General features: G+C 37.0%; 1 protein-coding gene across 1 annotated transcript; it reads right to left on the minus strand.

Moving 5' to 3' along the window:
• Positions 1–9,467: 9,467 nt before the first annotated feature.
• Positions 9,468–15,746, minus strand: LOC130904835 (immunoglobulin lambda-1 light chain-like). Its single transcript, XM_057817899.1, has 5 exons — positions 15,707–15,746; positions 15,317–15,636; positions 15,023–15,045; positions 13,633–13,658; positions 9,468–9,790 (listed from the first exon to the last, which is right to left on the minus strand). Exons 1-5 carry the CDS (start codon positions 15,744–15,746, stop codon positions 9,471–9,473), a joined length of 729 nt encoding a protein of 242 aa, XP_057673882.1. The 3' UTR covers positions 9,468–9,470.
• Positions 15,747–16,929: the final 1,183 nt, after the last annotated feature.

Consider the following 16,929-nt stretch of genomic DNA (forward strand, 5'->3'; position numbering starts at 1 on the left):
ATGTGGTCATTGTTGCGACGTCTCATTGGCAAAGCCTTAGTTGGCATCTAGGGCAAAAAAAAAAAAAAAAAAAGTAAAATAAAGAAGAAAAATGTGACGACTCTCGTGTTGCCTAAAGTAGTGGAGTTGGAGTAGTGTTTCTTCATCATAAATCTAATCAAGGAAAAGCAAAAATGATTGCGTGGTAAAACTACTCCAAGAAGTGAATTTTTTAAAAAAAATTACTGAAGTAAATGTAACGGTGTAAATGTAAAAAAACTAGGGCTGTCCCAAACGACTAATTTTCTCCCGATTAGTCAGCCGACTATTTTTACGATTAGTCGACTAATCTAATAATTAATTAAAAAAAAATTTTTTTTTAACTAATTTAGCAATGAAATTTTTGTTGACGCTTATCAATTCACAAAAACATATTGGAACACTTAAATTATTTATTAAAGTACAAATAAACACATAAATAACAATACTAAATCACAAATAAACAATGAGTTCGAATGCTGACAGAATTAACTAGTGTAGCATCCCGATTGGAAAGATGGTCTCTTAAACTGATGGTTTGCAACTTTTATTCCATCCTTGATGTAAACACACCGTAAGAACTACGGTGCACACAAATAAAACAACACAATTAGAAATTAACAAAAACTTTTCACCTTTTTCCTTTTAAACCTTATTTACATATCAATTAATTGCCTTTCTGAATTGCCTTTACCTTAAATTATTACCTTATCATTGACAATCTCTCCCTTGAATGCAATCACTGTATATACTGTATATATTTATGACCTTTTAACCTTATATAATTGTCTATACCATAAAATAAACCATGACATTAAATAAACCTTTCAATTATCATTAAGAACAATACTAACTGCATTTATAGGCCCATTACCAATGAAACATCATTATTTAGTAAGGCGACAGCACCCTCTGGTGTAAAAAAAATAAAAATAAAAATAATAAAAAAATTACCAACTGCTTGACGGCGCTTGAGGTGTTTATTCACGGCCGACGTGCAGCCAAGCTTGGCATTGAAGAGAGGACAGAAGAGTGTACCCTCCTTTGTTTCTTGAAATAAGTCAATGTTTTTGACACTATGGTGCGCTTTTTTTGGCTTTGTGCCGCTTTCCCCGCTTGCATACAGAGCATCCGACATTCTGAACTTTCCACGCATATATTTTTTTAACCCTTCATTAACCGTCGACGGGATGTTGTGCCCGTCGACGGATTTACATCATCGATGACGTCGACTATGTCGACTAGTCGGGACAGCTCTAAAAAAAACGTTACTACCCACCTCTTGTCCCCATATTGTCCAACTCCAAAAATCCGATACTGATACCAAACTGATACCGATATATGCGGTCGTGGACTTAACATTTAATTGCTAATTATCAGGGGTGCACATAAGTGGTCCGCATGCGCGCATGCGTACCGGACATAGACAAACGCGCTGGCCCTCTACGGCTTCCATACGCTTTTGCGTACCAATGGCTGACCATAAGCCTGTCGCAATATGCAATAATTCCATTTGTCGCGTGATATATAAAAATGAAGGCGGTAATTTTTCCGCTGCGACTTATCGCCTCGCGTGCACGTGCGTGCGCGCGTGCGGCAGACGTGCTGTTAAAAGTTCGGATTCCTCCTTACTAAACTGCGCAAAATGCATCTTCGTTCCAAGTCCGGCAAAAACTGGCGCCGGAGCCAATCGTTCCCATTATATCCTGTTGTTCAACGTATACCGGCCGCATCAGTGCTCCGGAGTGACTGTGGACCATCTACAGCGCGCCGGTGTCGTTGACGTGTGGGCGCTCCCGTCAGGAGTGACATTTCACGCGGGTGGCTGTTTTTCGGCACAACGCCGGATATTTACAACGGAGTCCGGCAAAACATTGTTACCGACTAGGCTGCTACGAACAACCTCGCTTTGACAATAAACAGCTGAATGAAATTAAGAGCGCTGTGTCATATGCTGGTGTTGTGTAGTAATGAGCAGACGTGACTTCAGCGGCGCTTGTTAACTTTTTTAATGCGCGCACACACTAGATATCATGAAATGGCACACCTGATGTGCTACGTTCCATGCCATTGGCTACGTGAGCACAGAGTGATTATGGGTTACGTTGTCAATATACTACATCGATGAATTCTAAACTGTCATGACTGAATGGAAGTTAAGAAGGCCAAATCATTCCATACCAGTGGCTACAGATAATGTTGCAAATATTGTTATTTCAGTACGTGACACAGATGGATTCGGACAACGAATAGGATGTCTTGCTCATGTAGTAAACTTAGCTGTTAAGAAAGCTGTAGCAATCAACAGTGTGCCTTGCCTCACTTTACCAACTGTAAAGATTGTTCTCAGCTCTTTTGTACAAACATTTTTCAGATCAGTAAGAAGTAAGCACATACAGTAAATATTATGCACTAAAATACATGTTTATATGATGGCAATTTAATTTTTGCTCGCTAGCAAAAAAAAAAAAAAAAGAAAAAAACGAAACAAAAAATTTAATTGTTTTTTTTTTTTTTACAGAGCATTAAATGTATTGAATCGGATCGAAAATCGTGACCCCGTATCAAAAATCGTACCGAACCGTGACTTAACTGTATCGTTGCATCCCTATGGAACACCATTGCAGAAACTATGACGGGGAAAAGTTTTCATTTGCGTAAATGCTTAAGTTATTAAGTGCAATTTTTTTTTCTCTCTCTTTTTTTTTTAAACACATTTTATTTATTCTGTGGTGCTGTGCGGTATCAATATTGTTGTATTTTTTTACTTAAGAGGTATGGTCTATTGTTTTTAGTTGTGATTTCTTAAAAAGTATTTTTGAATTTATCTATGAATGATAGGTAGAACGGCGCCTGTAAAGGTTGAATGCGTTAATGCGTAAGTGTGTCATGCCGCGCATGCATTAATTGTGTTAAATAGTGAGTATTCTCACTGTGTTATTGTAAATTGGTTGAAAAAAAATTGGGGGGCGCAATAATATCGCATATTGCAATAATTTATGAGAATAATTATCGCACACTAATATTTGTTATCGCGACAGGCCTAGCTGACCACTGTATTTGCGGCGGACACGAGAAAATCACTTCTCAAAATGTCAAGGCGGGCCCCACTGAGTAATTATTTCCGTGTTCCCCCACCCCCGTCAAAAGACAGACAGACGACAGAGACATCACCGGAGCTACCGAAAAAAAGGACTTTTGCTGAAAAGTGGCTGCAGGAGGTACCATGGCTAGAAGCAAATGATGCTCGCACGGAAATGTGGTGCAACATTTGCCGTGAGAATCCCAATGTCGCAAATAAGAGCAGCGCATTTTATGTAGGGTCAAAGAATTTTACCCATCCAAACTTTGAAAAGCATGAAAAAAACAGAGCATGTGGCAATTAATCAAACTATCGATGTCAGACAGGACCCCACTCGCCCTATGGACAAGTGGCGGAATAAAGTTATTGTAGAACAGCGCCATGCGCTGACAAACGTGTTTTTGCTCGCATTTCACAAAACTAAACATGACGTTCAATGAGCTCTTATGAGGAGGACATCCCACTTTTACAAAGGCTTGGAGTTAATGTGAGAGCCGCATATGAATGCCCTTTATTTTGATTTAGTGCTTTTATGTTTATTACTTTACATTTCACTTCAAAGTAATGGCAATTTTGTTGTGCCAGTTGATGTTAATCAAGCGTTAATTGTTTATATAATTAATTAAAGGTAATTGGCTCTAAGTAAAGCTTGTCATAATTTTATCGCATCAGGCGGGTTGGCTCTCAAGCTCAATGAGGACCAAGTCACATCTCCAGGTCCTCCTCTGAGAACCTGGGCAAAAAAATTATGTGCACCCCTGCTAATTATATTGTGATGCCCCACTGGATTCTTTAATCATGATGTATGTAACAATTTCAGGGTTTTCTAAATAAAATAAACATTCCGTGAAAAATAAAAGAACAACTTCAACTGAAGAAAATAAATGTCCCGTATAAATGATATGAATTGAAGTGAGCCAAAATGTACATAATTAAATAAAAAGAATCATTCACAATAAAATCACTTGATTGTACTTACCTTTAAGAACCACTAGGAGGTGACCAAAGCATTACAAATACTGGCAGGGCAATCATGGGGCAAGTCAATGCAATGGCAATTCCCAAAATTCAGTTTGCTGAGCTTTTGCACAAATTCTTGTATTTTATTACTTTTCTAGTTTTCTTCGTGACTATTTCTTTCTAGAAACATATTAGTGACATGTAATGAGTTCATAATTCACTATTTTTCAATCGTTTATTGCTTATCTAATTTATGCACCATGAATGCAAATGGTCTGCTCACATAAAACAAATCCCAAACACTGGGTAGATGAAAATAACTGTGTCAATATTATTCAATGACATTCAAATTAGATTAATAATTATGGACTCTACCAGATACGGATTTCTATGACTCACATATAATTATCACTTTGACTGCAGTCTGCCTAATCATGTTAAATTCACTTCACGATGACCTCTTTAGTCCATTGGCGGAGAGTGTCTTTTGAGGCAGGGGGGAAAAAAATGATTTAGACCCCAAAAAGCAGCGTCAGCTATCATATAATTTTAGTGACAAGATGTATACTCGGAAAGGGGTTGAGCCCATACTCGTATGTACCCAGCTGAGTGTGTGGGGGTGGGTGCGTGTGTGAGTGCGCATTTTTTTGGTCTTACCTATTCGAGAAGTAGACGCCGCATCCGTTTTGACTGAATAGTCAAGCCAGCAAAATTCATAATAATATTTTGAAAATGACCGTTTTGTTGTCTTCCATCAATTTTGAGGGTTAACGTCTTTAGTGGAGCAAACTTTTGGCGGTGCTCTCCGGCGTTTCATGGTCTTTATCTTCAATCCTGGGTTCACACTCAGTAGCTTAGGTTTGAAAAAATGACGTATATCCATTTAGCCTTTTCTGTCCTCAGGTGTTTTTTTTTCGTGTTTTTTGCTAAGCAAGGCAAATGACCGTCTCTAAGGTGCTAGTCACATGATCTGTTTGAAAAATAATTTTGACCAATTATAAGATTTATTTTTCTGTCCATTTCATTCATTTATGTTGTTTTATTGCTCTTCAACTTTTATAGACAACATTTTACCGGCAAAGTCTTACTTTTAAATTAATATATGCAATGACATTTTCAGCCACGGGGATGGGGTTTGGAGTACCGAGACCGAACTAATCACCTTCTGCACAGGGGTGAAAGTAGGCCAGAACGGTCAGGAACGCAGTTCCGGTATAAGATTGAGGGGCCGGAACGCAGTTCCGGTATTAGATTCAGGGCCGGAACGCGGTTCCGGTATACGGAGCTTTTGATTCCGAAAATATGACGGCAACTGTCAAAACGCTATAGAAAAAATAATTAAAATACAAAGCTGCCACACATGCATTTTATGTCCAAGAAGAAAACAGTCTACCAACATCCGATTTTTTACACAAGTGTTAACAACAATAATAAAGCATAATAAAGGACTTGTGTAGCGTAATCTGTTTCCACCGATATTTATTATTTTATTCCACAGACAGCATGGAGGTTTCCCCAGCTGCTGCAGTTATCTAAGCCTGACGATGACGAGTCTTGTCAATGTGCAAATGCACGCAGCAAAGCAAAACGCCTGGACTCATTTATCCATTCATTTGGCTGACATACTGAAATGTGATCAGCAGAGATAGTTAGCTCTGATTGGTTCAAATGTGCATGTTTTCTGAAACAGCAAAAAAAAAAAAAGTTTGTTGAATTGATGCAACAAAAAAATGGTAATGCAACAGAAAATGGGTTCAAAATTTTGAAGAGCAAGGCAAGAGTTAAGGAGGCTTATTTATCATATTTCGTTTTATTTGCTGTGATGGGGAGGTTCAGAACATCTTAGCTGTCAATGGGTGCTTTGGATATTTGTTCATTTACAGTATGTTAGGCTTCTTATTCATTTCCTTATGATTTAAAAAAGTCAATGTTTGCGCAATCTTCAAAATGTATTCCATTTCACTCTGCATAGTATAAGTCATTTGTACTTATTTTTCTGAATGTATGTTACTGATATCTTTATTGTTTAAACACAACAAAAAGTAAATGTTTACATTAACTTCCATTTTAATATACATCTTATGTTCTTAAGTAGTTAAAATTTGGCATTTAGTATGTGAGGAAATGAGGGAAAATAAAAATTAGGAGATGGAGGTTGGGGTTATTGCTGTTTATTTTTCAAATTTTTGAAAAAATACAATTTTGATTGAAAATCAGTTTTTGTATGTGTTATAGATATAACTGACCAAAACAGTTTTCTTTGCATTTCAGTAGCTTTGCCCCCCCATCCCCTGCCCCCACCCAAAAATAAAAAATATAAATAAATACAATTTCTGGCTCCGTGGCTACCTTCACGTCGGGGAGTTCCGGCAAGAAATTCTAACCACTTTCACCCCTGCTCCTGCACTGATTAGTTCTTAATGACGTTAGGACTTGCGTGGGAGGGCGTTGAACAAGCGGCAGCGTCTGACATCGCGCACAACCAATAATTTTGTACTTACTCTCAAATTTAACCCTTCATAGAGCACTCTTTAAACCTCATGAATTTAGAAAACAACAACATTGGGACAAAAAAAATTGGGAAGAAAATTCTTCAAAACATTCATATTTGTTATATCTAAAAAAACCCAAAACTAAACAAACAAAAAAACTTTCTTCCATTTGTGAATGCAAAAAAAGCCACATGAGAATATTGAAATTGTTTTTGTTTTATATTAGGACTAAAAATGTCTACTTAATTTCTACTTCTACTAATTTCTATATAATTTTATACTTTGCTGTTTCAGTGAATGACGTGAAAGCGAAGTATTCGTGAATAAAGATTGTTTATGAATGCTTAAAAAAGTGTTCCATGTTGTCAACATGAACTAATAAATAATACTACAGTACATGAATTTGAAAACATTTTTGTCAAGAAGTATTTTACACTTGTTAGATTGTCAGTGCAACATGTTCATCACCAGGGGTGGGTGAGAACCTCTGGGTACCTCACGATGCGATACAAGTTGATCTCTAGGCGCCGTCCGATCCATTTGAAGTGGGAGGGTTGACAGCGAATGAACAAACGCCACCCTCCCAGTCAGACGTCTATGGCAATCAGTGGCAGCCAATGCTAGGCATTGAATTCGTTTTGGGGCATTTCACAACAAGAAGTGTACTGTAAATGCCCAGAAGACTGGCTGTGAATGCACTGGTTTCGGTGCTATTGACGGTGCTAGATGTTCAAACCAGTGAAAATAAACTGCATGTCTAGCGCTGTCAATAGCAACCAGTGAGCTAACATTGATACTATTCTTATTGAAGATTTTGGTGGCAACCTGTTGGATTTCTATATTTTTATTAAACAGTAACACCTTTTCAAAACGATATATAAGATTCTTGGCGGGAGCATATCGATAACCTTTTAGGTTTTAGATTTCCAAAAAAGAGGACGCTCAGCCCGGCCTCAAGATACATGAATTTTACTCGAAGTTCACTCAAAGAAGCCCATGTCACTTTAATATACTGGTACAGTATTTAAAGTGTGCCCCTAACTAAACATTTTTATAAATTACTATCACAATTGTCCTTGAAGAATTGTTATTCCCATTCAATTGATATTCTCATTCAATGTTCTAGACTGCACACAAACAATAACCGAAATAAACAGACAAACAATGGCGTACCGCAAGCAACACGTCACTTCCGCTCATGAATATTCATGACATTAGCTACTGTTGCTAAGTAGCGACAAGCCACCGTTTGTCCCTAATAGGAAATGAATGGAAACGAAGGAGATGTTTACAGAGCTAAACCTACCAATTCTCTCTGAAAATGATGTGCCTGGTGCCAAATTCACTGGCAAAGATGTGGAAGAACATAAAAATGTTCAGTTAAAGAGATGGCTTGAGTGTTGAAGGCTGAAAAAGACGAAAAAAACGAGCCGACATAAGCATAGCCTTAGCTTTTTTATCAATGCGACAGACAATGACATTCTCCTGTTTCAACAAGCTATTCTTTACCATCAGCCCTGTCTTTCTTATATATCCTCTGGTTGTCCTACGTCTCTTACCATTCTTGGGGGTAATTTAGTTAGCTTTGTGTAGCGATCGCAAATGCTACTCAGTGACAGCCAACGAACACTTTTCTTTTTTTTCATTGATAACAATTCTTAATTCTATAATTTATTTACACTTCCCCCTTACTAAAGTTGTTTTTTTATATATATAACAGAAACGGTAACAGTGGCAGATACCATTATAATTCTTTTCAGGTCATTCATTGTCAGAAAGAAGCAGTATGGCACAACGTTACGCTAAAACAATAAGTTAGAAATATAAAAATGTCTTACCTCTTTGACCTCTGAAAGACCATGCCAACCCAACATAATGTTTACTGCATATGAAACGTGAATGGATTCGCCAAGCTGGTGTTAAAGTCCGCGCAAGTTAATTCGGTCTTCACATTTTTTCCTCCCGAGTTTTTGGTTTCCGGAAACATATGAAGAAAACATCCTTCATGTGTCGTAATGTCTAGAGTCGTTTCTACAAGTTCCAAAAAAGCAATGCGTGATCGGCATGTTCGTTTTTGAAAGATTACCAGAGAATAGTAGCACAAATTACGTTGTGTCTATGCGAGGGCGTGTCTATAATGTCCTACTTCGGCTTTACTTCCGCTTTATGATGCGACGGTGTAAAAATAGCCTGCACGCGGTACGCCATTCAACCAGCATGTTTCCAAATGTAGCAGTTCAAAACTACGTTTCCCATAATGCCTAGTGTGGTTTAGCTTACTGATAGCTAGCTGAGGCAAAAATCAAACTTTGCGATAAAAGTTTACAATCTTCGGCAGCGCAACGATGCGACGCCAAACGGGATTTTACAGTCAAAGCTCCGACAGAAGTCAACAGTTGCCATTATATACGTATTTATCGTAAAAAACTTAACGACTGGGCAGGCGTTGTGGCCAAATCGTCAACCCAGTAGATGGCGGTAATGCCTCATGATAGGGGTAAACTGCCAACAAAAACAAGAACTACTCCTTCCCTCCCTACTACTAGGAGCCATGTCAACTGCTGCCACCCAGCGGCCGGAGGGATTGTCTTCAAATTGGTCCCGTGAAAAATCATAAAAACCGGAAATTTTCATGAATTTATAAAACCCGCCCGGTTGACGAGGATACTACGTGAAATTTGGTGTGTCACATTATTTTAGGGAACTGAACAAACACAAAAAATATTTTGGACAAAATAATTGTGCTTCCTTATGCATAAGTCTTACAAGAAAATGAGCACAAATCTGAACAAACTAAGTCCAAAAACCAATGACGTATTTTTTTTAATTGAAGAATATTGAGTTGTTCTAGTAAAATTAAAGCAGAATGCGTGAGAATACACTCACTACAAACATGCATACACATTGTTGTGGTGTTGCTAAGTTGCACACTTGGACTTTTTGATGGTGTTTTGAGCAGACTGTAAGCCCGAAGACACCTTACAAGTGTAAGGGATGTCCGAGCTCCATTCAGACGTCTGAACGGTGAGATAGCTGCTGATTTTGTAGTTGCCAGTCGCTTCTCGTGTGGCAGGACCAGTGGCGATGGTGCCCGTCGCCAGAGAGCCGCTAGCTTGCCAGGTGACTGTAGCATTCGGGGTGGACAGAGTGGCCACGCAGACGAGCGTGGCCTCTTTGGACTGGAGCTCGTCATTGGACGGGGGGAAGACAGTCACCATGGGGGGAGTCGCGTCAGGGCCTGAAGGGATCAGATCTGTTAATTTACAGCACCAGGACTCAAGTGCAATGGTATATCGGTAAAATTATTACACTGATGACATAGTGGCATTATGTTATATGATTACTACAACAAACGTCTTTGGCCCCGACCTACAGTTTGAGAACCCATGAACTTTCAAGACTGCACAAATCCATGTTCAGCTCCATGTGAATACTTTACATTTGGGCAGAAGTGCACTCATTCATATTTAGACTTTGTCATCATTAAATTTCAAAAACAAACTAATAAAATACTCATTTTACGGCTGTCAAAATTATCGCGTTAACGGACGGTAATTAATTGTTAATTAATTAATTAATTAATTAATCACGTTAAAATATTTAACGCAATTAACGCATGCGCGGCATGACACACTTACGCATTAACGCATTCAACCTTTACAGGCGCCGTTCTACCTATATACAGAGCTAGAGGCAGCGTCAAATGAGTGAAGTGAATTCTAGCAGTCTTCGAAACCGAGCTTTAATTTGGCAAAAGCCTTATAATCCCTCCCACAACAATTAGAAATAATGTGGGTAAGCAACGTGGGGAAGAATGGCAGCAATCAATCTTTTTGCTTAGCACTCCATGTTATGCCCAACGCAGAGAAGATATATGAATTGGTGCCACCCCGCACAGTCATGGTTGCACTTCCCATCATGTATTTGGGGAGAACAGTTAAATTGCTACAGTATCATTTACTGAAAGCTCAACAAATACACTAGATGGCAATATTTAGTCACAATATACAAAGTCACATTTATCCTTTAAGAATTACAAGTCTTTCTATCCGTGGATCCCTCTCACAGAAAGAATGTTAATAATGTAAATGCCATCTTGTGGATTTATTGTCATAATAAACAAATACAGTACTTATGTACTGTATGTTGAATGTATATATTCGTCTTGTCTTATCTTTCCATTCCAACAATAATTTACAGAAAAATATGGCATATTTTAGAGATGGTTTGAATTGTGATTAATGACGATTAATTAATTTTTAAGCTGTGATGAAAGATTAAAAAATTTTAATCGTTTGACAGCCCTAGTATACATCCATCTAGTGTCTTATTTTTCAATTCCAACAATAATTTACAGAAAAATATGGCATATTTTATAGATGGTTTGAATTGCGATTAATTACGATTAATTAATTTTTAAGCTGTGATTAACTCGATTAAAAATTTTAATCGTTTGACAGCCCTAACTAATTTATGACTTGATAGAATGTATACAGCAAACGTAAATGTAGTCATGAATAAAAATAGGAAAACAAGAAAAACAGTTAAACTAAATTTGCAACAAAAAAAGAATAAATGTATTGTTTATTATACCTGTATCACCAAATGTACCTCACTAAAAAGTATACTAAATATCTAAATCAAGAATCCCAATGACTTACATGACAGAATTCATCAACAAAGAATACAGTATAAGTAAATATATGGCGGAAAACACTTAGTTGACTTGAATTTCCGCTCTCAGACCCCCAATTTGGCCAATTTTCAAAATTGTCCTATATGCATGTGTGATACATCAGTGGAAAGCTTAAAATCTCAGTTTTCTGGGGGAAGAAAAATTTTGAACAGGAGAGCATTTAAAAAAAATATTTTTTTTTTAAACAGTAAAACCCTAACGAGGTGAGAGCACACGAAAGCAGAATTAAAGACGCCACGATTTTAACGAGATATTACCGCGTATTTACCTCTTTTTGATCCAAAAACTCCTTGTAGCATGTATCACCAAGTGTTGAGACACAGCTGTGAATGGCCACAGCCAAATTTTTGGTGGTTTTTATGGGTGAAACATGGTAATATAACAACGGTCGCGATGCAGAAATTGCAGACATCAAGCCGTGGTTGAGATGTTCATTTTCATATATTTACTCTTTTAAACATTTTTTTTTCATTTTTTTTTGTTTGGATTGATTATTTATCATCTGCCATATAGGAGAAAAAATGTGACGGTAACAAAAGAAAAAAAATACAATTAAGCGATAGTTATGAGATAAATATCCGTGACTTAATACAGACACCATTTTTTTTCAGTGTGTGACGTAATTTGTTTAAAAGTTTAAAATATGTGAGTGAATAATTTTTTTAAGTCTTTTTTTTTCAAACAAAATATTAGACATCAATTAATGATTCTAAGCTAAAATGACAGACATTTTGAATAATATTAGGGCTGTCAAACGATTAAAATTTTTAATCGAGTTAATTACAGCTTGAAAATTAATTAATCGTAATTAATCGGAATTAATCGCAATTCAAACCATCTATAAAATATCACATATTTTTCAGTAAATTATTGTTGGAATGGAAAGATAAGACAAGACACAAGATGAATATATACATTCAACATACGTTGATACATAAGGACTGTATTTGTTTATTATAAGAATAAATCAACAAGATGGTATTAACATTATTAACATTCTGTTAAAGCGATCCATGGATAGACAGACTTGTAGTTCTTAAAAGAAAAATGTTAGTTCAATTTATAGAAATTTTATATTAAAACCCCTCTTAATGTTTTCATTTTAATGAAATTTGTAAAATTTTCAATCAAAAAATAAACTAATAGCCCGCCATTGTTGATGTCAATAATTACTTACACAATGCTCATGGGTGCTGAAACCTAGAAAATCCGTCGCACCTAAGCGGCAGCAGAGGGCGGCAAAACTCCGTAAAACACAATTAACAAGTAAGCGTTTCACTGTACTGTCATTTAAATCTGTCTGAGCGGGACATCTGCGTTAATTGCGTCAAATATTTAACGTGATTAATTAAAAAAATTAATTAACGCCCGTTAACGCGATAATTTTGACAGCCCTATAATATATATATGTGTATATATATATATATATATATATATATATATATATATATATATATATATATATATATATATATATATATATATACACATATAATACATATAATTCATATAATACATATACAATAAATATATATAATAATAATTAATTACCTTCGTTTTACAGCTGGGTTGAAACAAAGCGTTTGCGCGACGTCTGTAAACAGGGGGTTTGCAGGGTAAAACGGACAAATTAAAAATAGTTCCGGGGCTTAATGCGCAATGAATCTGCTATGGCAGCATATAGACATATTGTTCTATCAAACACAACCGTTGTTTTGGCTTAAAATACAGCAGTTTCTTTTAAAGAGGAGTGCAAGAGCAGAAACAGGTTTTTTAGGCTTCTCTGTGTTTTCCGCCATATATAAAATATTCAAAAATGAAATGATAGTTAAATATGACACATAAATAATAGCTGCTGCATACTGTTTTCATTTAGGTAACCAAACTTAAGCATACAGTTTCATGATAAAAAAAGCAAAAAAAACATTGAAAAGTCAATGCACAACAAAAGGAAATAAATGGTTATGGCACTTACTAAATATGTAATTATTTACAATTATGGTACCCACACAGACTAATAAAAATGACCAAAGTGCACAATGCAACTATACATAAATCAATTGTATATATCAAAATATATATATATATATATATATATATATATATATATATATATATATATATATATATATATATATATATATGACCAACCAAACAAAAACGTATATTAATTACTGTTGGGCTCTGAAAACCTACAATGTATTTTTTTGTGTGTTTATCTGCTCATTATCTTACAATAAGATTAAGTATCAAGTGTCAAAAATGTAAAAGATGAAATAATCAAAATGAAAAAAACAATATTCAACAAATATATTCAATTAGGCATTTATGAAGTTTTAGATGCATAAATGTACCCCATTTGATGATGAATTCAAAGTACTTACTTGTCACAAGCAGCTTGGTACCTCCGCTGAATACCACAGTGATTCCACTCGTGCTGACGGCTGTACAAAAACTGACAAGACTCCACAGCATTAGCCCTGGACTTCTTTAGGACATTTTCTTTTCATCCGAGATGTCAACATCCACTCCAGTGTCTTTTAACTCCTGGTCAGCGGCGGTGCTGAACGTCCACACGTCTGTCAAGTGGTCGCCCTGATGGAAACGTCCCTCAGAGGAGCATCGTGGCTGCATACCTTTGAAAAGTAACAAGTCGACCAATTAGAAACAACAACAGCAACGCATTGAACAGGAAAACCCTGACCAATCGCGGGATGAGAACTCACAATTTTTTTTTAATGAATAAATAAAATCATTGAATCATATAAATGTATACACAAATAATACAAACAAAAATGCACTGGTTATTGCCCTCAATAACACTCAAAGTTAATTAAAAAAAAAAAAAACAACAACTTTCATTGTATTAAACTAATTATCTGCCACAATGAGCATACTCGAAGGTTAGCATAGCCCCCCCGGTGGCCGAAAATGTCATTAGATGGAATTGACTTTCCAATATATGAATTTAAAATGAAGACTTTGCCGATACATCTTGTTTATACAATTGTAAAGCAATAAATCAAACAACAAAAATAATTTAAATGAACCCCAAAAAATATTTTTATAATGGGTCTAAATTATTTTTCGAACAGATCATGTGACGACCACCTTAGGGACGGTTTTTTTTTTGCTTAGCCAAAACCACCTGAGAACAGAAGATGCAAGATGGATATACGTAGTTTTTTCAAACTTAAGCTTTCAAAAGCGACAACAACTACTGAGCGAAAACCGAGGATTGAAGATGTGGGCCATGAAACGCCGGAGAGCACCGCCAAAATGGTGAGCGGAATTGCAGTTTGCCCCATAAAGACGTTCATTGTACCACAAAGCCACCACCGGGCGTACCACATTCAATGGATGACGATCTTGGCTAAAAATACTTTTATCCTACTTTTATTCTAATTTTATGATTGTGTTCTTTTTGTTCTCCACTAGGTAATTCAGACACGTAAGCGCACGCACAAACACAAAGCTGGAATGCCTGTTTGTACGAGCATAGGCTAAGCTACTATCCAAGCATATATCTTGTAAGTTAATTTTATTGCTGACACGGTGTTCCGGGGTCGTCAACATGTTTTGCCCGTCCGCTACAAAATATCAAACTCCGCTCATGACAATGATAGATTAAATCAAAATTAAAAGCCCGTCTTTCACTTCCGCCACTCATGTCTGCAGTTTAGTCACTTCTCGGATCGACTACTTCACTTCACTGCTCTGCGGCCTCCCTAATAAATCCCTCCATAACTCAGCAGCCCGCCTCGTTACAAGAACCCAAACAACATCACCCCAGTCCTCTGTCAACATCCAGTTGTTGATTATTCGATTCATCCCGACAGCCCAAGGTGGCCTACTGAAGGAAACCAGAAATATGATGTGTCCCATTAAAAAAGATGACTTTGAAACCCCCGGATCTGGGGAAAGTCAAGTGCCTCCTTACAAATTCCACATCATATAGTAGCATAGTAGCACAGGTAAGAATCTGACATGTAGACTCAACACAAAAGCAGAAGTAAGATGAGCCAGTTTTTGTCACTGCGTATTTCACTGTGATACTCTTTCACCAACAGAGGTATCCCACGTGCTACAATAATACTCAGCAGAATCTTCTGCCTTTGCCTGTTTAATGATGAATTGGTAATCCACATCAGAGGACCCTCCCACACCGAATTTACCCAAGGGGAAATCTTCGGTATTAATGTAAAATTTGGACCATGAATGGTAATCATTCAGAATGTACTGAGGAGCATCTCCAGGAAACTGTCTATAAAAGGTGACACTTTGGTTAATATCATCCCTCGTAATGTTGCAATTGAGAACCACCTTTTGTCCTACAGGAACGGTCAGAACGGCCGGTGTCAGGGTCAGCACCTTGGCCGCGTCGCCACCTGTCAACAGACAAAAACAATCGTTAGCCGACTCCAACGCGTGGAGGAGAAATGATAAAGAGGGTCTCACGAGTAAGCGCGGCGACGAGAAGGCAGAGAATCCACAACATGGTGTCGCTGAACATCAGTGAAGCAGTTCTGTACGCGCCCCACAGCTTTTAAATGAGACGGAGAGGAAGTACTTTCTAAAAGGGGGCGGACAGCCGGGGAGGCTTTATACTTCCATTTTATTTTGCTTAAACCTTTATAAGGTTAGAAACTACTTTGACTTCACATCATTAAGACATACGTGTACATCACTTCTTGAGTCATGTCCATTGCTGGTCAAAAGTATTGGCACTCCTGCAATTCTGTCAGATAATGCTCAATTTCTCCCAGAAAATGATTGCAATTACAAATGCTTTGGTAGTAAGACCTTCATTTATTATGCTTGCAATGAAAAAATACAAAAGAGAATGAAAAAATAAATTAAATCATTATCATTTTATACAAAACTGAGCTTTCTCACACTGGGCACTACAGTCCCTGACAAAAGTCTTGTCGCTTATCCATTTTGTCGAAACAATTTCTCATAACCTAACTTTTAATTATTCAATTGGTTTCAGAAGTTTAATGTTATGCGGACTCTGATGCAGGTCGGACTTTCAGTGGCAAAATAATTAGTGGTGTGTTTCCCACTTGAGGTAAGATCGGGCGTAAGAAATCCAGCCCGACCGGGCCCGCGGCAATTAAAGCCTGACCCGGCCCGAGCTCGATCAATTAACTTGATTTGCAGGCTGGAACCCGAAATAACCTGAAATTTTATGATTTATTTGTAGGCGCATTTCCGAAAATGAACCCCCAAAAAACGAAATTTTATGTTTTATTTGTTGGCCCAAGCCTGAAACCCCCCCGAAATGTTTTCTTTTATTTTTGAAGACTCTGGAGGAGGAGGAAATGCGGGGATGCGATGCGTGGTTGCGTTTTGTGTGATCACATTTGTGACGACGCCTGTGCATAATGATAACAAATTAAAGCCTGTGCTTTGTAACGAATTCTCCCAGTTTAACATGACTGTAAGATGAATATTCAATAAACTTTTGTTATTTGTGTGTCTGTTCTATCAAGTGGATAGTGGATTTGACATTAATTTTAATCTTTTCGAGTTGGAAGAAAAAAATGCAAGTGTTCTCAATGTTTAAATAGTCTACATATTTTTATGATCATAATAAATGCATTTACACAACGAAATAACGCTGGAAAAGTTTGTTAAATATAGTTCTCGTATGAGAGCAAAGCGCCCTGACTACAGTC

The sequence above is a fragment of the Corythoichthys intestinalis genome, chromosome 16 (genome assembly GCF_030265065.1).
Source record: "Corythoichthys intestinalis isolate RoL2023-P3 chromosome 16, ASM3026506v1, whole genome shotgun sequence".
Lineage (NCBI taxonomy): Eukaryota > Metazoa > Chordata > Actinopteri > Syngnathiformes > Syngnathidae > Corythoichthys > Corythoichthys intestinalis.

Excerpts from the sequence above, each read along its gene's own strand:
- LOC130904835 (XM_057817899.1), bottom strand. The coding sequence starts at position 15,746 with ATGTTGTGGATTCTCTGCCTTCTCGTCGCCGCGCTTACTC. Across the intron at positions 13,659-15,022 it reads ACTGGGGTGATGTTGTTTGG|CGGAGGTACCAAGCTGCTTG; the intron begins GTTCTTGTAACG and ends TGTGGTATTCAG. Across the intron at positions 9,791-13,632 it reads TACCAAGCTGCTTGTGACAA|GCCCTGACGCGACTCCCCCC; the intron begins GTAAGTACTTTG and ends TGATCCCTTCAG.